Here is a 27,214-nt window from a genome sequence, read left to right as displayed (position 1 = left end):
ATCATTAAAAAATGTCAACTTCAAATGTTTAGCTATTTTTCAGTATTTTGTAATTTTAGAAGTTAAGTGAATGCATCTTCACACCTGAACCAACTCACATATATATGTTATATACACATTTTCTGCTCATGAGGTAGCACAGGAAATATTATTTGATAACTGATTGGCGCGGCAATAAAAATACTATAATAAATAAAATATAGTAAAAAGCTTCCACATACGTTTGCTGATTTGGTGGTTAGCGCATGTGCGGCACAGTTGAAATAAAATGAAATGATCTGCATTTATATAGCGCTTTTCAAGTCAATGACTTCCCAAAGCGCTTTACATTGTGCTTCACATTTCCCAATAGCGGCCGTGATCTGTGCAGCCATGTAAGGCGCTAACTTTCTTATTGGGGGTATTGGGGGTTCAGTGTCTTACCCAAGGACACTTCGGCATGTAACACGGACAAGCCGGGATTCGAACTGGGATCCCTTAATCCTAAAACGATCGCTCTACCTCCTGAGCTACTGCCGCCCCAGTTCTGAGGTCATGAGATTGAACCTCCTGTGTGGAGTTTTCATGTTCTCCCCGTGCTTGCGTGGGTTTCCTCCGGGCACCCCGGTTTCCTCCCACATTCCAAAAACATGCATGTCAGGTTAATTGGCCGGTCCAAATTGTCTGTCCCTGTGTGTCCTGTTGACTGGCTGGCAACCAGTTCAGGGTGTCCCCTGCCCACTGCCTGAAGATAGCTGCGATGGGGTTCAGCACCCTCGCGACACTAATGAGGATAAGCGGTGCAGATAATGGATGGATGGATAGTTATTTTTGCAAAGAAAAGTATTTATTCAACAGCAAGAACATTTTCCTCATTTTAAGTATCATTTTTATAAAAAAGCAAGACAAAAAAACAGTTAAAATATAATAAAAATGAAAAAAGAACGGCAAAATGTGAATCGAAATGGATTACTTGTAAGGAGATGTTTAAGGCACTCCAAAATAAATAGATGTAATACATTAGAGTGAAAATCATTCTCATAAATGTCCTAATTTTGATTTTTTTTCTTACTGCATTTTACCCCAAAAATACAGGAAAACGTCAGAACGTAGTAAAATAAAATGTCATGCTGCCTGATTTTTTTTTTTTTTTTTGGGGGGGGCACTTTTAAATTTGTTTTTGTTTAAATTTGAAAACCAGGTTCAAACACACAAAAATTTACAATTACATGACAATTGTTAACAGTAATACATAGCTTGTATGATCACTTGAGTCTGGGGTGCCAGAACAAACCAGAACAAACATTTTTACCAGAGAGTTTGCGGCAACATTTTTCAATGAAATAAAGTGTGCTTAGATCATAAGAAAGGTTGTGAAACACTGCACTACACGACACTTTAAGTTACATTTTCTGTAGAAATATTTGATCCGTGAAAGAGTATTACGCATTCTCAGCTCCCCCAGTAATTCACATACAATAGGTCAAAATTGAATCAGTGTGAATGTGATGACTCACTTGTGAAAAGCCTCATTCAATCATTAATATATTCACACAGAATTAGAAAAAGCCGAATAAACTATTTTGTGGACTGATCTTTTGCAAAGATGTTTTAAAATGAAATTGCACAGCAAAAAGCATGATTAAAAAAATGAATTATATCCATCCATGTTCCATCTAGTCTGCATTTACTAAACTGTAATTTTAATTCACCGATACACTTTCTGCCTGGACAAGCATCTTTGATCAAGGCCCGGACCAGTTTTTGGGTCACGTCCGTTGGACACAAGATAAGAGTGAGAGAAAGCCACGGATGAGGGTCAGATTAGGCCTCCAATGCCTCAGCTTCACCCAGCTGTCACTTGAAAAAGAACAGCACGGCATATGCTTTAGGATTACAGGAAGCACTTGTTCACTTCCTCTCTGTTTTATTTTATACACTTTAAGTCAAAAACAATGTCTTGGCAAGGTGCATACAAATTAAAGCACTAGAACGTGTATCAACATTGCCTCTCAGCTAAAAATCTATTTTCTTTATGATGCTCAGACAAGGATTACTCAGTGGGCAATTGCTATCCACATGTAATCTATGTGAGTAATTCTGCAGGCCTAAATGGGAGAACGCCAAGTTTGATCCTCAATCCGATGCTGTGGAGGCCGAGCAGCAGTTTAGCCTCTCTAAACCGGAGGAGCGCTGGGCTGGCAGTGTTCACGCGACACGGATCAAAGCCCGCTGCTGTCTTCAAAGCAAAGGGGAATGTTGTGCACACTCGAGTGGGAAAGAGAGCAGTTTGTGTTGGACGGGCCACGCACAGCTGCTGAGAGGACAAGTAGTCTGCAGAAGTGCACAAAATCACACACTCACTGGGTGTAAACCCACGATAAGACCCAACAACCATTGGAAAAGATGGTTTGATTTTGAAAGAAGGTTGAATGTCCACTGTGTTTTCTATTACAAGCTTTGTATTAGCTCGTCTTGGGATCAAGAAATCGCAGGTTCGATTCCCAGTTCCTCCGTGTTATATGTCGGAGTGTCCTTGGGCAAGACACTGAATCCCTAATGCCCCCAATAAGCAGGTCGGCGCCTTGCATGGCTGCATGGCCGCTATTGGTGGGTGAGTGTGTGTGTGAATGGGTAAGTGTGAAGTACATTGTAAAGCGCTTTTGGAGGTCTTCATTGACTTGAAAAGCGCTATATAAATGAAGACCATATACCATTTATAATATCGGAGACCTGAATAGGGAGATTGTATAGGATGCCATTTTATTGTTTTAACTATTATACTGTACGTCAATGTGTTTTTCGTTATTTGGACAGTTATGCACTATTTACATTAGTGTAACTACCAATAATGTTGTTCTTTGATTCGGGCGATTCTGTTTTTTGTAATCTAAAAGATTTACTAATAAGAAAGAACTCAGGAGAGGGCATTTTCGAAGAGGTTGGAATTTATTATCTGAGGTTTTTGGGTCACGTCCTTTCAAGTTTATTATCTATTGATGTATTCTCTCCTCTTTGTGAGGGTCTTAATGTTCACAGTCCACAGATCCCTTAAGCACCTGCCTAGTCAGGGCACCACTGAGGACACAACCCTGGACAGCTTTCTCCACTGCTGACTGTTCCTGGCCTGAGTTTGGGTTGTGGCGAATTTGCCACCAATCTATTACTTGATGATGTCATCCAAGTTCTTTTTCTGTCTTCCTCTTTCTCTGCCCCCTTAGACTGTGCGCTGGAGAGTGATCGTGGCAAATCCCGATGACCTTGTGATGTGACGATACCGCTGCAGTTTTCGTCTATGCACGATTGACAATAGTTCTTTGTAGGGTCCAATGTGCCCTCTGATGGTTTTGCACACTGTTTGGTTTGCCACATGTGCTAAGAAGTTGATCCCTAAAAAAAGATCCTGTACCCTTGCATCTCCATGGCCTGAATTTTATTTTCCAGAGAAAGTCCATGTCTCGCAAGTGTAGAGGAAGATGGAAGTAACCAGCGCTTGCATGAGTCTGATCTTTGATTTCACTGCTATGTTCTTGTCTCTCCAGATGGGTTTATGACTGGCATGTGCAGCTGTGGTATGAACTGTCCCGGCCATTACCTCTGGTTCTGATCCCTCTTCTGATATGACAGCTGCAAGATATTGAAATTTGATGACAGGTCCATGCTCTTGGTGGTTAACGATGATGTTTGTGGGGATATTTTGGGGGTTGTTGGTCATTACTTTTGTTTTTTTCTGTGCTGATTTCCATCCCACACTGGGATGATTCTTTTTACAGGCTATTGAACAGATATTTGATTTCCTGTTTTTCTCCTACCAGACCAGCAATATTATCAGCAAAATGGAGGTTGGGGACATCATGTCCCCAAATGCTGACTGGAGCTTCATGTCTACCGATCTCTAAATCCATTACTTTGGTCCTTCAAAAACGGCAGCCCTCTATTTTTACTGCAGTTGCAGTGTTTCATCACAAGGTGGGTGCAATTTCAAAAGTGTTGTACCAGAAAGACAAAAACAAATTGCAAAGAAGAAACTGTGCATTTGACAGAACATCTACAACCTGTTTTTGTTGCAGGTTAGGCAAAATTGAATTTGAATATTGAAAAGAAATGGGCTGCTCTTTGTGACCATTCCCTTTAATGAATGTCACTGTATCCTCATTGATTCTTAAAAGGGAAGTGGCCAAATTGAATTGAGCTTTGCATGTCACTCGTTTGATCAAAGATCCCTACTGTTGACTGACTGCAGTGTACAAATACACTGTATGGGAAAAGCTAGAATAATTTAATAGGCTCATACCTTCCTAGGAACAATATTGTTATACTATTGGTAGAGTATTTATGTATTTTACTTAACTGGCCAATTACTTTTTTTAAAGCAATGTTATTCAACCAGTGTGCCGTGTCACATTTATGAGATACTACAAGGAAATAAAGATCTTTTTTTTGATTGATGAAACTATTAAATATTACATGAAAAATTAAGCAAATAAAATAACGTAGTCAAATCACAAAATACTGCAAAATGGTTAACCAAAAGGAATAACTTGTATAGCCCCATGAGTCACAGTGACCACAATTTATGAAAAAAAAAAAGATTATACTGTCAACAAATAAAACCCGATCATTTGTTTTAGTGTGCAGTATTTTCAATGGTCCATCAAAATAGAATAGAATACAACTTTTTGTCATAGTAACGTGAAATTCACAACAAAATCAAACATGCCAGCATTAAAATGAACGAGATAAAATGCAGTTTAAACTAATAAGTTAAGGGTAATAGTATAATAATAAATAAACAAAAAAGATAAAGAGCTGATGATAGGGAAACAGTTTTAGAGTTCCTTATCAACACTCAACCGCTATCTATCTATCAATCTATTTATCCACAATCTATTTTCAGCCGCATTCTTTTGGAAGCCATAAATGAAGGTTAACCCTTATCACAAAGCAGCTTTTTAGGAGACACACAGTCCAGCCCGCATCCTATTTTCATGACCCCTGCCACACCCTCCTTCCAACCATACCTCAATCAGGCATCATACATTAACCCTCTGTCCTTACTCCTTGGTCTCAAGGGGATGTGGGTGGGATGTCGTGATTTATAGCTTCGTGCTTGAGAATTCAATGTGAAAGTAAAGTACTGAGGCCATTCGGAGACGGCAGGCATCTTTGAAAGTATACAAATAGATTATCTACATATTGTCATTCCTGAATGTTCTTATAGGGGATATTAAATGCAGGTCTCATCATTATTTCAATACTGTTGACAGGATTATGTGACGCACTCGTGGTAAACGCAAAGCCAGATTTAACAGCAGCATGAGTATTAGTGACGTGCAGTCTGGGGAGGCCGTTAAAGCACCGCCTCACCTGTCATCTTGTAAATATAAAATTTTAATGTATTAATTGATTCTATTTATAATTTTGTATCATTCAACTTCACAATTTTTTTAACTTTGGGGGGGTTCGAATCACATTATTTTCACATTATTTTGTGCGTAGTATTAATACAATTAGTATGCAACGTATTACTGTGCTGCAGAGTTAGGTACACAGCTATCTTGCCTCATGCTGGAGGGTGATAGCGAGACCAAGGATTCTGACTTGGCGCACACCTCAGCTCCAAACAATGGAATTAGTAGCATTAGATAGCATTTGCAAGCTCAAAGCAAGTCAAGCCACCCAGTCATTTTTTCCATTGTATATTCTCTTGTATAAATTAAATGGTTATTTTCAGTGTTGAAGTGCTTTCTCATTTAAAACCCCATTTTCCCCTTTTTGAAAGTGCATAATTTTCACACTATATTAGAAATATAATTAATTCTATTAGTGTGTAACATTTTACTTTGCTGAGGTTCTGCAGATGCAGAGTGAGGCCCGCAATTCTTCTGCCTCATGGCAGCGGGCAATAGTGAGACGAAGGATTCCTATTTGATGCACACCTCAGCCTCCCAAAAAAATAGAATTATTAATAAGTATTAGCCAGATAACAGCCAGTCAAGACATCATGTCATGTTTTTCTTGTGGCACGGACTTGTTTTCCCATAATGGAGGATTACCTATTTATTGATGCTTTTATTCAAAAGGAGCAGTGAATGGACTTCATTTGTAAGTTAAGGTAAGACAATATAACACGTTTTATGCTGCAATTTATATGTTTCTTTCTAGCTCTTGCAAACAGATAATAAATAAGATGAAGGTTCATTTATTTGTAAATCCTTACTGCACGTCACTGATTAGTTTGTGGGTAATTGAAATGAAATGAAATGAAATGAAATGAAATTATTTGATATATACTGTTTCTTCGTATTCAAAAGTACTTTATCAATGTTGGAATTTTCTGTTAATTTTTACCAATACAAATATATATATATATATATATATATATATATATATATATATATATACATATCAAATTTGAAATTGGAAGTTGTCAGTGAATGTTTTGGAACCAGGCAAAAAATGGTCCCAATTCACAAAGATGTTTCATCTAATTATACAATGTATTTTGTTTGTAACCCAAAAACTGAGCGACCCAAAAAAAGAAACACACATTTGAAAATCTATAAATCCAAAATAACTACAGTAGACTGTTGTGGCGCTTGTATATTTGTCCCGGATAGTAATTCAGAGACATTGTGGCGAATGCTCGGGTTTTAAAAAAAGAAAAAAGATAAAAATAAAGTGTCTGTCTCCTTCAAAACCTCTTTCTTCTAGGACCGACATATACAAAAGGTTCAGCTATTTTGCGATGCAGCCAATACCAATCTGGGTTTTTGGTCTTTGGCTCTGACCAACTGCCAATTAGACTGCCCCTTGATATAACCAACAGAGTTCAGCTCTGAGGAGAGCAAAGAAGTCGACTTTCACAAGGCGCGGCCCATTCAAACTTCGGCTCTGTAATTTGATGGGTGAAAATGATACAAAGGAAGACATTCATGGAACACAATCACTTTTCTAGGTAACGAGTACTGTAACACATTATTGATAAAACTTTGTAATTCAATTGTAGTTACAACACATTACTCCGCTACTTTTAAAACGCAAACCAAGGATTACAATGTCTTCTTTACTTTGATGATTACTCCTTAGCTCGTGAAATGGAATGTAACCCTCATTGCAACAGCAACACAACTCTGAAAACAACATCTGAAGAGGGTGGGTGTGTTTGTATCTACCAACAAAATACAACAGAATACAGTTATGATAGCAAAAGAGTACTAATTTCATCTATAAAATAAAATACTGTATACTGCAATCATGAGTTATTTTATATAACCATATTTGGCTGTGTGTCAACAGTAGCGAATGGCAGCCTGTGTGTGGGAAGGGGCTGATACATGAACAACAAAACCAATGGGGCAAACGTCAGCACAGACAATTAGGATAAAAGAGTACTTAAAGTTGGTCTTATTTGCAAAATTATGTTTACAATTCACTATGCTTGGGGAAAAATAAATTAAAGAAGGATACATAATAATGGTTTGAAGTCAAAACACAAAATGAATATTGAGTGTCTTGGCTGTTAGTTTACAAGTTCTCAAGATTGCAAAAGCCAAAAAATATGGAGGGTTCACTACTTTCACAGGTTGGTGTACACCGGAGTTCTACAATGACAACTGAGGTGCTCGCAAACCTTTTCTGAACAGCTCAACATTGCTGGGTCATTCTCATTTTCTAATAAAAAAAATATCCTTTGAGTGGTTGACTAAGGCTATCCAACCCTACTTCCAAAAACCAACCGAGTAATAACATAGTAACAACGTAATAAGGTATTTTAGAAATTCATCCATCCATCCATTATCTGCACCGCTTATCCTCAGTAGGGTCACGGGGGAGCTGGAGCCCATCTCAGCTATCTTCAGGCAGTAGGCAGGGGACACTCTGAACTGGTTGCCAGCCAGTCGCAGGGCACACAGAGACATACAACTCACTCGCTCATTCACACCTAGGGACAATTTGGACCGACCAATTAACGTGACATGCATGCTTTTGGAATGTGGGAGGAAACCGGAGTGGCTAGAGGAAATCCACGCAAGCAAAGGGAGAACATGCAAACTCCACACAGGAAGGTTTGATCCCATGACCTCACAACTGTGCCGCACATGCGCTAACCACTGAGCTGCCGTGCTGCCCTTAGAAATTCATATTAGATAATAAGATAATTAAAATGTCTCACTGAATATTCTCCAGCTATATTAGTTTTAAATTTAATCATCACATCATTACTTTGATATTCGTTTGGTTGTTATGAATGCACTCTATGTTGATCCATATATATGAGTTGTTCCATATATATGAAGAAAGCATTTACTTCCTGCATTCATTTGGTGTTTCAATGTATCCGTTTAACCGGTGTTCTTCCCTAATCCTATCATACAATCTTCAAAATCTAGCTGGGTCCAGTCTTAAAAAAATGTCTCCTGTGAAGATGTGACTTCCTTACTTTGCCTGGTTAAGTTTAGTTTTCCAGCAAGGTTTCACTTTTGTCAATCCACGTACCTTTCCTATACGACAATGATGAGCCATTTTCTCAATGCTTGTTTTATGGATGACATTGTCCTGATCACATGCCTAAAATATTCAGTTTTTTTATTTTTTATTTTTTCATAAAAATCCCCAACATAACTGCTCCCTTCAACTCTTGTTTTCTTCATCCAAATCCTGAAAATTGAACAATATCAAATTTGGTGCCTTTTTGTGCTAATTAGTAACAAAAAATAGCTTTTATCTCAAAAAAGGTTGGAGACCCCCGGTGTACATGTTTTATTCAATTTATTTTATTATGTGGCTATTTTAGAGCAGTTTTAGAGGGGTTGGCTTTAATGCAAGCCTATACGGCAATTTGTCACAAGATAGTTACTCTCAGAGTAACGAGCTACCTTTGGGTGTCAATAGTCTGCGAGTAACAATTACTTTTTAAATGAAGTAACAACTAACTGTTATTATTAACTGTATTTTCTTTCGGTAACACACTCAAAACTGTTCATTGTATGCAACAGTATGCTTATTCTTAGGTCTTTGTTTTTTCCCGTGCAGAAATTATAATAGAAATAGCGGAAAATACAGTACATCAAAAGAAAATCCTTAAGCTTCAATATATAAATTATTCGGTAGGAAAAAAAATCCATTATTCAACACTGCTGGCTGGCACACATTAGAAACCCTGTCTTTAATATATTGTGTCTGATGGACAAAAACGGAGCTAGTCGAAATGGATTTCCGTAGCCACTGTTGTTTGGCAGGTCTAGTTAGTCATTAATGGGCTATAAGTACTTTAAGACGGGCTGACAGTCTGAAATCTTAGAGCAGTGTGCGTCCACTATGTTTGACGCCAATTGAATTTCACAATGTAGTTGTGCACAATAAAACCATGGCACACAACCGTTAACTTCATTATATGTGACTCTAGAGACCATTCAATTCAATAATATAGTGCATTTTTTTAAATGCTATATTTAGGTGTACCCTAAAACTTAGTCCATAGAACATTTGACATATGTGAATCTTTAAAATAAGAAAGTTGGTTTTAAAAATGACTCCATCATAACAAAGTGGAGTTAACAAATACATGTTATAGCACAATAGCAATGCAAAATGATATTTGATATGTAAACTACTTTAACTTGTGGAAATCACACTGCCAGAGAAAAACAACTTATGAGCTGGAGCCCATTCAAGTTGACATTGTTTATTGGACAGGGACACCCTGGAAAGGGTGTCAGCCAATCACAGGGAACACAGAGACAGACATCGATTCACTCACGCATACATTTGTAGGGACAATTTTGGCTTGCATATTGACCATTCAAGCATGTTTTTGTTAAGTGGGAGGGCACTGAAATACCAGGAGAAAACGCACACAGGCATGGGGAGAATATGCAAACTGCGCACAGTGTGGCTAGTATGGGTGAGGGATACTGGAATTTGTGTATTGATCCAATCCAAGTAAATACAGGATGGTATCTTTTACATTGCGATTTTTAAAACAATATAAAACTTAAAAGAAATGTTTCAGAACATAAGCCGAGAATCAATCCAAAGGCCTGTAGTAATTATCCATTTTAAAGTTGCGAAAAAGCACTCGCTCTGTTCTTTTGGAAATGTCAACTCTAGGTCAATCTGAAATTTTCAGTCACTTTTTGGACAGGCAGCATGCTTTTACGCAAGTGAACTGGTTAGAAGTCTCGGAGTATCTACATCTTTACTTTGCTAAACATGAGCAACAAAGTGCTGTGAGGAATGATGAAAAAAATGCACCATAGAACAAATCAACGCCTTGGAAATTTACTGAATGCGATCAATTACAATGAGCAGTTGTGTCCCAAGATTGCTGCATTCAACAGGATGGCAACAATTAGGCTGTGTGCTGGACAAGTGGAAGGAAATGGGAGTGACAACATAAAAAAGGAAAATCCTGTACCCTCCACAAGTCATAACAATCAACAGTTTTTTTGTTGGTTTTGCTTTTTTACAAAACGTGTGAGACACTCATTTTGGTCTTAACCGTATTGTAATTATTTGGTGAGTGGATATGTCAGCCAGGGTGCAAATCGTTACTTCCATGAATGGCTCAAAACAAGTGTCAAAGCCATGGGCGTAACCAGCCCGTTTTAAGGGGTGCTTTAAAGCCCAAGCAACCCCAAAAATAAGAGCATTAACAATACTTTCAGGATAGGCTTGGGTTTGATATTTTTTTAAACGCTTAAGGAAAATAAAAAAAATAAAAAGGAATATTGTGAACATTGTGTGCCCTGCGATTGGCTGGCAACCAATTCAGGGTGTCCCCTGCCCACTGCCCGAAGATAGCTGGGATGGGCTCCAGCACCCCTGCAACCCTAATGAGGATAGGCGGTGCAGAGAATGGATGGATGGATGGATGAAATCTCTTAAGTGTACATTTAATAAGTCATTTGAATAACCTTGGTAGTAGTTGTTTTTTAACCATCCAAAGAATCGTGTGCAATAGCACCTCCACTACACTAGGAAGCAGTAGCGCTCTCATTGGCAGTGTTTTGTTTACATTTAACCTTCACGCTGTGCATACAGCACAGAGTATAAGCATTGAGTATGAAGTGTAGATACGAAGTGGAGCAGACCCTCAAGTGACCCCATGAAAAAATAATTACCCCGGATGAGGAGACAGACTTCTTGGGGGAGCGCAAAGTATTTCTTATCCCGAGGGGGGCGTGACCAAAAAAAAAGAGAAGCACTGTCTTAAACTATCATTGATTAAAGATTGACTAATTTGCTGCCATTGACAGTTATAGACCGTATTGGCATTAACCTGTTCACTGACGTTGACGGTTATAGATGTCAATGGCAATGAACGATTTAGATTCAAAACATCAGATAAGTCTGATGCATTTGAAGCAAAATTAGTTCCAAGACTTAGCAACTAGCAGCAAGCTACTAAATGAATGCTCAACAGAGTGGGCGGGATCTATTTGTAAAATGCATGCTTTTAGCTATCAAATTGCTGAAATAGAAAAGTTATAGATACGATTCTCCTATTAAGCTATTTTTTGTAGGTTTTCTGCTATTGTATTGAACATGGATAAAATTGGATGGAATTACGGTAATTATTCATGGGTAACGGGCATTAGTTTTGTAACAACAACTCAAAACGTTTTATTGATGAGTAAAATAAAAGAGAGAAAAATGTTTGTTAATCGAAAAACATTCAACACTACGGGAATCAAACCCAGGTCGCGGCAGTGAGCAGAATCCTTACCACTGGACCACCAGTGATATAGGTGACGGATGAAAATGCAAAAGGTTTTACAGCATCTCATTATTCGAGACTAATGCTAATTTTGTTGCCCATTTCACATGTTACAATGACAATAAATTCTATTATATTTTCATATTTGATGGAAGAAAAGATAACACATGAAAAGGCAGTATGTTTGACCTTATTATCACACTATTTTTAGTCACGGTACCAGAGAAAAATGTTAATTTTGTTGTGCATTTCACATGTTACAATGACAATAAATTCTATTGTGTTTTCATATTTGATGGAAGAAAAGATAACGAATGAAAAGGCAGCATATTTGACCTTATTATCACACTATTTTTAATCACGGTACCAGAGACTAATGTTAATTTTGTTGTGCATTTCACATGTTACAATGACAAACAATTCTATAGTATTTTCATATTTGAGGGAAGAAAAGGCAGTATATTTGACTTCATTATCACACTATTATTGATCATGGTATCATATCACACTATTATTGGTCATGGTACCAGAGACCGATGTTAATTTTGTTGTGCATTTCTTTCACATGCTACAAAGACAATGGATTTAACAATAGAATTAATAGATATTGTACTTGTCAATCGAATTTATTGTAACATGTGAAATGAGCAACCAAATTAACATTCATCTCAATACATTGACAATACATGTGATCATTAGGTAAAATTATACTGCCTTTTCATACGTCATCTACACTGTGAATGTTGTAAATTATATTCCAAGTTTATATTTGTCAATAGAACTCATTCTCATTGTAACATGTGAACTGCACAATAAAATTAACATTTGTCTCTGGTACAGTGACTCAAAATAGTCTGATAATGAGGAAAAATCTAGCCTTTTCATATGTTATCTACACCAATGGTAGTACAGTGATGGGGTTAGTAGCTCTCATGCCCGGGTTCGCCCCCCCATCGCATCCAATCGCAAAGTTTGAACTGAGAAAAAGTGAAAAGAAATGTCCAATCTCAAATCAAAAATTTCAGGCACGTGTCATACACGATTGTCCGTGACACACAAATAAATATGGTAAGTGTAATTTAATGCTAAATAATTTCAACATTGATTTTTACCCACAAAAACTGATATGCATGATTCAAAAATGTGTTTTCATTCACCCAGAACAGTGGCTTGAGAAAGCAGAGCTAAGGAGCACTTTGCACAATGATAGATTAGAATACTGACTAAAAGGATCAATATGATCTTTGCATAGACGAATAAAGGGTATTGGGTTACTCGACGGAGCAGTAGTTGAATTAAAAGCATATTAAGGGCTTTGAGAGAATGAATGAATGTTTAATTTGATGCATTCCCTCGTGGCTACCATGATTTGGCAAGTGATAGAGGCCAGAAACCCTCTGAAAAAGATAAGAAATTGCCAGTCACACACTGTTGTTTTCATTTACTATGCTTTTCCCTTTTGGATTTGGTGACAAAAGATCCCTTGTACGGTCTTGTTTGTGGAAGCCATAGCTATTTTTTTTTCTATCATGAATACTGTGAGCCAAAAAAAATCAACTTATTGGAGAGTTATTTTCATTGTCTTGTAAAGCAGAGTTTCGCAACCGGCTAGCCAAGCCTTGTATGGTGTTCTGCAGAGAATTGTACCATTTCAGTTTACGCAATATTTGACTTTGTTCGGTAGAAAAAAAGAGGTTTAAATACTATCTTAAAAATAAAGTATTTTAAGACCAGATCATTTTGCTTAATTTATTAACATCTTCTCTTAATTTTCCTAAAATTAACTAAAATTAGTTACCAAATGTGCTATTTTAGTTCAAATATTTTTACAAAATATCTTCCACTTGCAGATAATTTTGCTCATTTTTATCTAAAAAGAATAATTAACTACAAAATCAGCTAAGATTTATACAAAAAAGGGGGAAAGTAATGAAAACCATTTTAAATGACATTAACATCCATCCTTTGCCTGCACCGCTTGTCCTCAGCAGGGTCACGGGGGTGCTGGAGCCCATCCCAGCTATTTTCGGGCAGTGGGCAGGGGACACTCTGAACGGGTTGCCAGCCAGTCACAGGGCACACAGAGACAGACAACTCACTCGCTCATTCGCACCTAAGGACAATTTATATCGGCCAATTAACGTGACATGCATGTTTTGGGAATGTGGGAGGAAACCGGAGTGCCCGGAGGAAACCCACGCAAGCACGGGGAGAAAATGTAAACTCCAAACCATGCTAAATCATTTACATTTGTTGCTAAAACAAACAAGTATCAACCTTCTCTTTTTTGAAAAAGAAAATATTAGATATAGTGACACAAGTAATTAGACATGTCTGTCTTCCTACCTCGACTCACATTTCTGCTCATGAATTAAATGTTTTTAAGAAAAAAAATCTTTTTTTTCATACAAGTTATGTCACAGACCACTATTACAACACCCCCTGATCTGAAACCTACATGAGGGAAAGAAAAAACGTACTCAAAACCTGAGCATGGGGAGAATGAAGAATGAATCTAATGATTATTATCATCATCCCCTAATAATAATAATAATGATAATAACTGTCAAAATAATAATGATAATATTGTATTGTTGTTATTTTCTGATGCTTTAGTAGTTTCTCTATACTGTAAGTCTTCACAGTGAGAGCTGTTAAGTATTTACACCATGCTCTGATATTGAATATTGAGTGCCCACATCCCATATATGAGAGGACAGTCATCCTAAGCACATGTTTAGTATGTGTTTCTTCACCTTACACACATAAGTACAAACCAGATGATTAAGGTTTCCACTCCTCCCCTTCCAAGACCCATCACAACAACGCTGGTGTGTATTATGGCAGCCTCCAGTGCAGGCACCGTTAACTGTTTTTTGGGAAGTACAGAGTATGTGTTGTTTGTGTTGATGATGATTTGAATAATAATGATGATGGCATGATGCTATAATGTCAGAAAGGACCTTGTGTGCATTGACTGTTTATGCATGATTGTCTTTTAGGATGAAGTAATGTATTTCCACACTATGATGCGCAGTCGATTATAAGGCGCGCCCCCCCTCAAAATAATCTAATAGTCTTTTGTCATTTATTTTTCATACATATGGCGCACCGGACTACAAGGTGAATGAAACTAAGATTCCAGTAAGTATTACTCTGCTTACTGTATATGTGTTTAACAGATAGGCCCTTAAAGGCTGGGTGCGGTATTAAAGGTGGGGTGCGGCATTTCAAAACTTAAGGCTGCAATCATGACTTTAAGCTAGAAGATGGCAGCAGAGTAACACATACTTTGTGTGCATTTCTTAGACACGCTCGTATAAACTCTTCTTTTTTCATCTTTTTGGGGGTTTGTTCCGCTCAAACAGGCCAGAGAATGGTAAGATAAAAGCAGATAGGCGCAATAGAAAATAAAGCATAAGAGCTTTTTGAACTCAGTTTGGCATTGTTGACACATACCTTTAAGGCATGATTTGTCCACATGAGCACTGGTAGTTTACCACTTCACAGCCAGCTTATTTCATAATCACACTAGTTTTACTCACAGTGTCAGACACACGTATTTGCAAAGTGCATTTTGTTCTGCATTCTGAAAGGTTAAACAGTCTCTCCACTTTACCTGTGCCTCAATAACGTTGCGGTTTAATATGTGTCTGTAAAAGAGTTTGTATTGCATTTTGTTGAAATACTTTATTTTTTCTCAAGTCTCAAACATTCGTTTCTGGCACCATAGGTAAAAACAGTGTGACAATGAGATAAGGTCTAAAACAGGGGTTGCGAAGCGTGGCTCTTCAGCCATATATGTCTCAAGGCTTTAGGGCTAGGACCTTAGCTTGGCCTCGCAGCAAGGCTTTAGGGCTAGGACCTTAGCTTGGCCTCTTGGCCTTCTGGCTTTGATTTTTGCAATCCGGAGATGGAATAAGAGCTTGCTCTGTCCACTTCACGCATCGGCCCGGTATTGCAGTACCTCCGGGAACGGTGCATTCGCAATGATCGCAGCAAGGCTTTAGGGCTAGGACCTTAGCTTGGCCTTTTGGCTGAGAGTAAGTGTACCGGCTCCTTGGCTTTGTAGCGTATTATGAACTGACCGATAACGGATAATGGATAATGAATAACGAAGATAGATCAATAACCCTTAAAAACCCCAAAACCCCCACATCTCGTAATTGTGAAATTCACTGTGGCTAGGACCTTAGCTTGGCCTTTTGGCTGAGAGTAAGAGTCCCGGCTCCTAGGCTTTGTAGCGTATTATGAACTGACCGATAACGGATAATGGATAATGAATAAAGAAGATAGAACAGTAAGTATATAAGCGGTATATTAATATTTATATAAGACACAGGCTCTGGCATAATCATTATTTCATACATTTGATCAAATAATCTAACACCACACATTCTCTGGAGAGCAAGTTTGGTGGTTTTGTTGTACTTTGACTTAAAATATATGGTGTAGCTTTCTCGAAAAAAAAAATCTAAATAGTTTTGGTTTTATGGCTCTTTGAGTCAAAGAAGTTCCCAACCCACTGGTGGTAAAGTGTCAGATTCAAATCCTGTACCGGTCAGCAATATTTATCTATCGATAAATGATTGCACAATACGTGGCGGTAGTGTAACATAAAACAAGCATCAGAAAACTATGGCTGGCGAGCCAGATATGGCCCTTTTCATGAGTACATATGGCTCGGAGATCAAATATTGTTCATGCAAATGTCTTCTGTCACGTCCTGATTCTGTTGGATGCAACGTCGAGTTAGATGCCTGCGTAGCCGAAGCACCAACGGTCCACGTTTAGGCTGTACATCGCTGAGAAAAACCATTATAAGGAAGCTTATTAAAAAATACAATTTTCACTGTTAAGACACTTTATGATCGAAAGAAACTGTAAACACCCCAAAACCCCAGCCAAGCACACAGAGCAATTTGATTGGTTTTGTTGTAAGGGTGGGTGGATCTCTGCACAGATAGCATGCCACCCTCTCTCTCTCTCTCTCTTTCAAATGCTCCCACTGTGCATTAACTCTTTGTATGCAGCCTTTTGTGGCATATTTACAAAATAACTCTGCTTGCACCATGTTTTGAAACATTTTTTTACAAACAAAATGAAGGTCGAAATGAGCCTAAGCAATCTGCGGGAGGTAGACAAGTTTAAAGTGGTATATTTGTTGATATGGGATACAGATTCTAGCATTATCATTTTTTCATAACTTTTATGAAATCATCTAACATCACATAATGTGAAGGAATACGCTTAAAAATGAGCTTTTGTCTTTAGAGCAGGTTTAGCGGTTTTGATGAATTTTGTTTTAAAATAGATGTATGGTTCGCTATCTCTCAAAAAAAAAAAATCGAAATAAATTGCTACAATAGCTCTTTGGGTCAAAAAGGTTAACGCCCCCCTGCCATGAAACCTTGTGTAGTGATGCACACCTACAATTACTTTATTAATTTAAATCTCATCCACTGCATTTTGCGGTATATAAGATGCATTTTCAAATTTCTGGCTAATTTGGGGGATTTGGGTGCGCTTTATACTCCGTAAAATACGATACAACCCAGATGATTACGGCTTCCCCTCCTCCCCCATCTATGTCCCATCACAACAACGCTTGTGTATGATGTCAGCCACCAGTGAAGGCCCCATGAAACGTGTTTTGGGATGCATTAATAGACATGACTTGTCATTTTTGTTTTGATGATGATATGGATAACAATGAGATTGTTTAACGTGAGAAAAAAACTCTCATGTGCATTGTCGAATTATGCACGATTGTCTTGTAGGATGAAGTAATCGTTTTGGCCAGGTTATGTTGATTTTACCTATTTGGTGCAGCTATCTACGCATATATCGTCCAAGGGGGCTTTACTAGATCAAGCACATTTCATAAATCATCAATGGTTCTGATTACGTTAGGTATGCTGGGTAGTGTCACTGAGTGCACGGTGCAACCTTTTTTTCATCCTGAGGCAATATAATGCAAACAGTCGTGCTCAGCGACAGTCGTGTCGTTACTCCCCCCTTTTTGTGCACCTAGACTCGCCCCTATTTGACTTACCGGATTTGAAAAACGCCGCTACGTCTGAAGCGTCCTTTGCAGCCTCATCCAGCCCCTCCGCAGCGCTCATAGTTTCCCTCTCCCGTGCGCAAAAAAAAGACGAAATCCCCAAACGGGAGAGCTACGGCGTCGGTTCTTGTCACGCAACCGAGCCAGAAGCTTTCATCGTTACAGATCCGATGTTGGAGTCGGCGCGCCCCTCATGAAGCTAAAGACCTCCTCCTCCATTTTGACCGAAGGGAGAAATCCTCACGACCGAGCGGCGGCGCTCCTGAGTTGAGAAGAGAAGGCAGGGTTGATCTACAGTAGTGATGTGGGGATTCCGGTTTTTTTTAGAGAACCGGCTCTTTCGAGCCGGCTCATTGAAAAGAGCCGGCTCTTTTGAGTCCCGAACGGTTTTTCAGATCGTTTTTATTGCCTAAATACACATATTGTCAACTGTAATTTAACATAACGCACCAAATTATTTAATTTTGAAAATGTACGATGTTACTTTAATACAATAGCCACAAGTGTTTCACTATAATGTGTACTTTGACTGCCTTTTAACTTTCTAATAGTTTATACTAAGCATGCAACACACTTATGACGCAACTTACATTGACCAGGCAGAGGGACAGAGAGAGAGATGGAGAGAGAGAGTAAGAGAAAGAGAGAGAGAGAGAGAAAGAAAGAGATCTGATAATATTGTTTTAGGGGTTACAATGACGGTAGCATCATGTCCAGATTTTTTTAAAGTTATTTTACGAGAATGAGCCGAGATTTATATCAGTAAACTGAAGCAGTATAAATGTGTAGACCACCGCTGATTTGCCACAGGTAACATGTAGCTATCAAGTAATGTTCAAAATTGTCCTATGAATGTAAACAATATAGGGTTAGAATCAGTAATATCACCAAAAGGGTTGCTATTCCGTGGCTAATAAACACCGAGCGCTTGATGTCTGGATGATCGCATATCCAGCAAAAAAAACTGCGATCGTATCTTAATCTGCAGTTCGAGCCGACTTTGTGCGCCATCAAAACTGAGTCGAAGACTGGATCTTATGGCCGACGTGTAAAAAAAACGTTGCAAATCCGAACGAGGACATCAAGCGCTCGGTGCTACGACCACTCGACATCAAGCGCTCGGTGCTACGACCACTCGGGAGTGTTTATTAGCCACGGACGGCTATGTCAACAAGACCCAGCGGCCTACAAAGCAGCGAAGCAGAGTGGCAAGACAGCGGCGTGACGAGGAAGCGGGCCGGGCTAACAGCTAGGCTAAAGGCTAACCCCTCTAACATCCATTTTGCTCTCCAACGTTCGCTCTCTGGACAATAAACTGGACCATTTAACAACTGGAAGTGGCATCGAACCGCGAGATGACGAACTGCTGCGCTAAAATTCTGACGAAGACATGGTTAATCTTATCTATCCCGGCTGACATTCAAAGAACCTGTGCGGGTCAGATGTATCGACATTTCGTTCTGTATACACGTGTACACGAATGACAATAAAGTAAATCTGAATCTGAAAAAAAAACAGGAGTATTCTACTTGCATAGTAAACATGTGTTCATTGTGATGCAAAGAGCATACACAATTACTTGGGCACAACCTTTCACTAAAATATATAGTTTGAGGTGCAAACACTGCTTAACTAATCACATAAAAACAGTTTCTCTTGGCATTTTGAGTCACAAAAAACAATTTCTGTCATGATTGCTAACTCTGGTCACCTGGAGCAATTATGTGGGCGCCTTCTGATTGGCTGGCACTTCGCTCATAAGCGCGCGGCGCCCAGACCTCCTCGTCAGAGTGTACAATCCGTAACTCTGTGTGACTCTCCTGATATCCCGTTTATTTAAAACTCTGCTTTCCTGTTTCTGCCTGCCTCCGGCCCGACCTGTTTTCCGTCCCACGCTTCGATCTCCTCTCCAGCCCCGGTAAACTCGACCTGCCTGACTTCCGCACTTCGATTGGCCATTTGATCCGAAGCTGTCTCTCCCGCTCCGCTGCTGACGTCTGACAGCCATCACGTCTCCCGCAAGCCCTGTACGCTTCCTTAAATAAAGCACTGAAACGAATGCCCTGGGGTTTCCTGGTCTGTTCTGGTCTCCTGATAATTTCCAAAGTGGATCCACCGTTGAACCACCAGTACTACATTTCCAAGTCTCAATTTCTATCAAACGATTGTTTTTTTATTTTGAAATGGTTTGTGGATTGCTTCAAAGGTGACAGGTCAAGTTCAAGTCAAGTCAAGTCATATTTATTTGTATAGCTCTTAATCACAAGATGTCTCAAAGGACTGGACATGATTTAATAGTACACAATTGCCTGATCTTGAACCAACATGTGGGCAAGGGAAAAACTCAAAACCTCCGCGTGAGGAAAAAATAAATCTTGAGAAGGGGCCTCACAAGTGGTAATGCCCCTTCCAGGATAACCTGGGTGGAATAGATTTAGCATTGGGTCACATTACACAAACATAGTAAACATCAATGAAATAAAACAATAGGTCACGTGTTGAAATTTGTCCAGAAAGTGCATGTCATCAATGACGCCTCAAGTCTGTAAAGTAGTCCAAAAAGTCGATAACCGCAACGCTGCAGCTTCCCATCTCTGCTGCTTGGTGGATGCAGGCGTTGACATGCTTCAGGTCCAGACACTGGTCCACTGACTCATCTCAAATCGTCCTTCTCCCTCGTATCACACCAAGCCAGCCTGTCGGAAGAAGACAGAAAGTTCAGGCAAAGGGATTCTGCAGCGCTGAAAAGACATCAATGTAGCTGTAGCTGTGGCTGTTTCATGGGCGTAACAAGCCCGTTTTTGGGAGTGCTCAACACCACAGAATTCAACCCAAGCACTCCCAAACATGATAGCATTTTTAAAACTGTATTTTCCTTATTAAAAGACAGGATAGGCTCAATTGTGATGGAAACACGCTGGATAAAAAAAATTCAAAAGTAAAACAAATCAGAGATGTGAACAACGCAGCATTGGAAATACTCCACTGTCTCGTAATGGTTCTTTCCATTTGATTCCTAGCACTGCTCGGCTTGTTTCACTTGTAGCATAGCGGAGGAGCCTGTGGAAGCTATGGTGTATTATAGTGGGAGTATGTTGAACAGTGGTTATGTTGAACGACTATTTTCCCACCCAATACCATGACTTTGTTATCGCCAACACATATTAGTCTTGTCTCTCTTGTTGTATGTCTATAGCGTCGTCATAGTGTTTCTGCTTACCACAAAGTGTAATGTGATGTTCACAAATGGGAACACTCTTAAACAGTGCTGAATGATCCTAACACACTTAAACTTAAATGAAAAAAAAATGTTTGCCCACCCAAAAGCCCCAAAACTCAACCTAAAATCGCCCTGGTCTGTTTGCTTTTAAATCGTAGCAACAGTAAATGAGAATAAGAGGGAGAAAGTGAGCAAAGAAAATAGAAAAACAGATAAAGATAAAAATACATGGATGAATATAGAGAAAAGAGATAGGGCTAAAGAAAGAGATAGAGAGAAGTGTTGAGAGAGAGCTTTTCGAAGGGGGCAGCTCCTTTTTCATAGGGAGCCGACTTTCTACGTACACAAAGCCTTTCCGTTCGCGTACGCCTCATCACGAATGACGGAAGGTGGAGGTTTAAGAAAAGGGGAGGAGGATCGTAAAGTATTGGGGGTGGGATATCCTGCCTGGGATTCCGTTCCTGGAGGAGGAGGAGGTGGGCTTGCTGCATCGTGCTCCCCTTTGAATAGACCCCCCCATCTCTATTCCTCCTCCCCCCTCCACGTCACTGCGGTGCTGATGCGGGCCGCGAGGGAGTGTCATTCTCGTTCACACCAGAAGAAACCCACACGATAAACTCATTGACAGTTCGGTTCGCATTAGCATCCTGCGTAGGCGAGTCAAGCCTTGGAATCACGAACGCCGGGGATTTATTTCCCCCTCCTCTTCAAGTTACACCATTTATATGATCGTATAAAATGATGCATCTGTGCGTATCTCTGCCGGTTTTGTTTGGAGGCGATGCCACAATATGAGGTCATTTAGTCGATAATTCTATCGCCCCCTGTTTCCTGACGTCTCTTCTTGGTCTTTGAAAATGCAACACAGAGCGATTCTGCCATCTAGAGGTGGGTTTTGTTAGTTGCTTGTTCGATACCCCACAATTGTTAAACCAGGGGCGACCTTAGGTTCAGAGCTTTAGGGATGCTGAACACCCAGACCCAGTGTCTGGCTGATTATTTTATGTTATTTTTTTTTATTAATTTCACTTAAAAGGGTTTAAGGATGATTCAACATTCTTCATAAGTGTCACTTGTCCCATTTGTAAACATCACATGAAACCTTATGATTAGCAGAAACACTATTACTTCGCCGTGCCCAGTTTTTACCAATTTATTTCATGGACAATTTGGACCGGCCAATTAACCTGACATGCATATTTTTGGAATGTGGAAACCGGAGTGCCCAAAGGATACTCAGGCAACCACGGGGAGAACATGCAAACTCCACACAGGAAGGTTCAATCTTATGACCTCAGAATTGTGCCGCACATGCGCTAACCACTGTGCTGCCGTGCTGCGCTGACAGTCAATGAATTATTTAGAACTCTCTTAGTAACAATCAGAACCTATTTTTTTTTAAATGTTGCCCGTGTCATTAAAAAACAAATCTTTATATTTTTACCTGCTACTGTCTTATTAAAACACAGAAAAAAATCTCCAAAATGATATTTAATGTAAGTTTCAATGTTTTGACTTTTCCAGGATCGGTCCCAACCGTCAAAATGATGAAACGTGGTTTTTATTTACATATCCATATAAGCTGAATAAAAAGGTACAAAAATGGCCCTTAAAATGAGGACAACACAGAGGTTAAAGGGACAGTGTGTGTTATGTGACCACTAAATGTTGCTGTATCGAGTTGTGCAACTGAAAGAGAAGTCAATTATGTCAGCTCCCTCCGGGTGAGGATTATGTTATGTAAAATAAATACACATTTCTCCATCTATGAGTATGTAAAAAAATTCGCGTCCTTATGATAGTTGGTGCATTATTCTTAATATTTAAATCAGAACATTCTTGTCAAAGTTTTTCTTTACCACCGAGGTGCTAAAAAATACATATTGTCCCTTTAAATAAAGTAATAAATGTATATAACAATTATAAAGGCTCTTTGAACTAAGCATTGTTAATACATACTTGAAGTAACAGTGTGTAATGATTAGTGCCTCTCAGTGGTACAAAAAAACGTTCATTCAGTAAAAAAATGATTGGAATACTAGACAAAAGTACATGAACTATCATACCAATGTTAATTATTATAAAACAATCATAGGTTAAGACATACGTATTCCTTTTACACCGTGGAATCCCCACTTAACTCGCTATAGTACCAGACAACACAATGCCATCTAGTGGTCAAATATTACACATTGGGGCTTAAATAGAGAAAAAAAATATACTGTACTCTCAACTTTTACCAGACACCTCAAATGACGCACCCCACTTAAACTAGACGGCAGATGTACATTTTGCAAAAAGAGATGGATAAAATGAAAGTCGTTAATCTTTAGGATCATATGTTGGGGGAAAGAGTTGATAAATATGTAAATTACTTGTCACAAATGTGAAAATATTACCACTTTGCTTGAAAATGACACACAACTTACAACTTAGAAACAAAAAGGGCTATACTGCTCTGAATGGCTGTAAGACATTGCCAGAAATAGTAATATCCCCATTGTAAAAGAAGAAGACAAAAGTCATTATTTGAAATGTGTAAAATTCTGTTAAATCTCTACTAGCTTACTTACTTGACTACCTAATTACCTACTTATGTACTTGCTACCTACCTAATTACCAACCTATGTACTTACTGACCTACCAACCTACCTACCTACCTCGCGTACGCCTTATCACAAATGACAGAAGGTGGAGGTTTAAGAAAAGGGGAGGAGGATCGTAAAGTATTGGGGTGGGATAACCTACCTACCTACCTACCTACCTACCTACCTACCTACCTACCTACCTACCTACCTACCTACCTACCTACCTACCTACCTACCTACCTACTTATTTACCTACCCACCAACTTACCTAACTACCTACCTATTTACCTACCAACCTCCCTACTTACCTACCTACCAACTTACTTACCAACCTACGTACCTACTTATTTACCTACCTACTTACTATTTACGTACTTACCTACCTACATAACCATCCGCCCTCCCAACTTCTTACCTACTTACCAACCTGACAACTTACTTACCTACCTACTTATTTACCTACCTACCAACTTACCTACCTACCTAATTATTTGCCTTATTTATTTACATACCTACCTGCCTACACAACCATCCGTCCTCCCAACTTCCCACCTCCCTACCTAACAACTTACTTACCTACCTACTTACCTACCTACCTACCTACCTACCTACCTACCTACCTACCTACCTACCTACCTACTTACCTACCTACCTACCTACCTACCTAACTACCTACCTAACTACTTACTTACATACCTACCTACCAACTTACTTACCTACCTACTTATTTGCCTAACTACTTACTTATTTACATACCTACTTACTTACTTACCTAACTACCTACCTACCTACCTACCTACCTACCTACCTACCTACCTACCTACACAACCATCTGCCCTCCCAACTTCCTACCTACCTACCTACCTACCTACCTACCTACCTACCTACCTAACAACTTGCTTCCCTACCTACATACTTATTTACCTACCTACTTACCTACAGAACCATTCGCCCTCCCAACTTCCTACCGATCGACCTACCTACCTACCTACCTACCTACCTACCTACCTACCTACCTACCTACCTACCTACCTACCTACCTACCTACCTACCTACCTACCTACCTATTCACTTACTTACCTACCTACCTATTTACCTACCCACCAACTTACTTATTTATATACCTACCTACCTAACAAAAATTTGCCCTCCCAATTTCCTACCTACCTACCTACCTACCTACCTACCTACCTACCTACCCACCTACCTACCTACCTACCTACCTACCTACCTACCTACCTACCTACCTACCTACCTACCTACCTACCTACCTACCTACCTACCTACCCACCAACTTACCTAACTACCTACCTATTTACCTACCAACCTCCCTACTTACCTACCTACCAACTTACTTACCAACCTACGTACCTACTTATTTACCTACCTACTTACTATTTACGTACTTACCTACCTACATAACCATCCGCCCTCCCAACTTCCTACCTACCTACCAACCTGACAACTTACTTACCTACCTACTTATTGACCTACCTACCAACTTACCTACCTACCTAATTATTTGCCTTATTTATTTACATACCTACTTACTTAGTTATTTACATACCTACCTGCCTACACAACCATCCGTCCTCCCAACTTCCCACCTCCCTACCTAACAACTTACTTACCTACCTACCTACCTACCTACCTACCTACCTACCTACCTACCTACCTACCTACCTACCTACCTACCTACCTACCTACCTACCTACTTACTTACGTACCTACCTACTTACCTACCTACCAACTTACTTACCTACCTACTTACCTACCTACCTACCTACCTACCTACCTACCTACCTACCTACCTACCTACCTACCTACCTACTTACCTACCTACCTACCTACCTAACTACCTACCTAACTACTTACTTACATACCTACCTACCAACTTACTTACCTACCTACTTATTTGCCTAACTACTTACTTATTTACATACCTACTTACTTACTTACCTACCTACCTACCTACCTACCTACCTACACAACCATCTGCCCTCCCAACTTCCTACCTACCTACCTACCTACCTAACAACTTACTTCCCTACCTACATACTTATTTACCTACCTACTTACCTACAGAACCATTCGCCCTCCCAACTTCCTACCGATCGACCTACCTACCTACCTACCTACCTACCTACCTACCTACCTACCTACCTACCTACCTACCTACCTACCTACCTACCTACCTACCTACCTACCTATTCACTTACTTACCTACCTACCTATTTACCTACCCACCAACTTACTTATTTATATACCTACCTACCTAACAAAAATTTGCCCTCCCAATTTCCTACCTACCTACCTACCTACCTACCTACCCACCCACCTACCTACCTACCTACCTACCTACCTACCAACTTAAATACCTACCTACTTATTTACCTACCCACCAACTTACCTAACTACCTACCTATTTACCTACCAACCTCCCTACTTACCTACCTACCAACTTACTTACCAACCTACGTACCTACTTATTTACCTACCTACTTACTATTTACGTACTTACCTACCTACATAACCATCCGCCCTCCCAACTTCCTACCTACCTACCAACCTGACAACTTACTTACCTACCTACTTATTGACCTACCTACCAACTTACCTACCTACCTAATTATTTGCCTTATTTATTTACATACCTACTTACTTAGTTATTTACATACCTACCTGCCTACACAACCATCCGTCCTCCCAACTTCCCACCTCCCTACCTAACAACTTACCTACCTACCTACCTACCTACCTACCTACCTACCTACCTACCTACCTACCTACTTACTTACGTACCTACCTACTTACCTACCTACCAACTTACTTACCTACCTACTTATTTGCCTAACTACTTACTTATTTACATACCTACTTACTTACTTACCTACCTACCTACCTACCTACCTACCTACCTACCTACCTACCTACCTACCTACCTACCTACCTACCTACATAACCATCTGCCCTCCCAACTTCCTACCTACCTTCCTACCTACCTACCTACCTACCTACCTACCTACCTACCTACCTACCTACCTACCTACCTATCTACCTACCTACCTACCTACCTACCAACTTACTTCCCTACCTACATACTTATTTACCTACCTACTTACCTACAGAACCATTCGCCCTCCCAACTTCCTACCGACCGACCGACCTACCTACCTACCTACCTACCTACCTACCTACCTACCTACCTACCTACCTACCTACCTACCTACCTACCTACCTACCTACCTACCTACCTACCTACCTACCTACCTATTCACTTACTTACCTACCTACCTACTTACCTACCCACCAACTTACTTATTTATATACCTACCTACCTAACAAAAATTTGCCCTACCTACCTACCTACCTACCTACCTACCTACCTACCTACCTACCTACCTACCTACCTACCTACCTACCTACCTACCTACCTACCTACCTACCTCCTTTGAGACAGTACTTCCACCCAACAGCACAAATCCTCATTCTAAAGTGGCCTCCCCCTCTTGCCCGCGTTGCCTCGGTAACCGTAACAACAACACGTTGCCCACTAAACGTGGAATCAAGCGGCGCCAGATCTCAAGTGGTTTTGACGAAATCATCGCACTCGTAGACGAATTCATGTGGATTCGATTTCA

General features: G+C 39.7%; 1 protein-coding gene, 1 long non-coding RNA gene and 1 pseudogene across 4 annotated transcripts in view; 1 reads left to right on the top strand and 2 right to left on the bottom strand.

Moving 5' to 3' along the window:
* Nucleotides 1–18,039, bottom strand: part of triob (trio Rho guanine nucleotide exchange factor b) — a 162,722-nt gene extending 144,683 nt beyond the window's left edge. For all 3 annotated transcript variants that reach the window (XM_088326197.1, XM_088326198.1, XM_088326199.1), the window contains exon 1: nucleotides 17,757–18,039. In XM_088326197.1, the coding sequence (XP_088182323.1) occupies nucleotides 17,757–17,826 (70 nt within the window). In that variant the 5' untranslated portion in view covers nucleotides 17,827–18,039. The remainder of the gene's footprint in view (nucleotides 1–17,756) is intronic.
* Nucleotides 15,568–15,690, top strand: LOC148371661 (U2 spliceosomal RNA; annotated as a pseudogene).
* Nucleotides 18,040–19,990: 1,951 nt separating the features above from the next.
* Nucleotides 19,991–27,150, bottom strand: LOC148371659 (uncharacterized). The gene is made up of 2 exons (XR_015849477.1): nucleotides 27,016–27,150; nucleotides 19,991–20,461 (listed from the first exon to the last, which is right to left on the bottom strand). It is a non-coding gene; the product is annotated as an uncharacterized LOC148371659 (long non-coding RNA).
* Nucleotides 27,151–27,214: the final 64 nt, after the last annotated feature.

This window comes from Urocampus carinirostris, chromosome 2 (assembly GCF_059441175.1).
Source record: "Urocampus carinirostris isolate Australia breed hairy pipefish chromosome 2, RoL_Ucar_1.0, whole genome shotgun sequence".
Classification (NCBI taxonomy): Eukaryota; Metazoa; Chordata; class Actinopteri; order Syngnathiformes; family Syngnathidae; genus Urocampus; species Urocampus carinirostris.
Note: the sequence above shows the minus strand (reverse complement) of the source record. Positions and strands in the feature narration are given on the sequence as shown.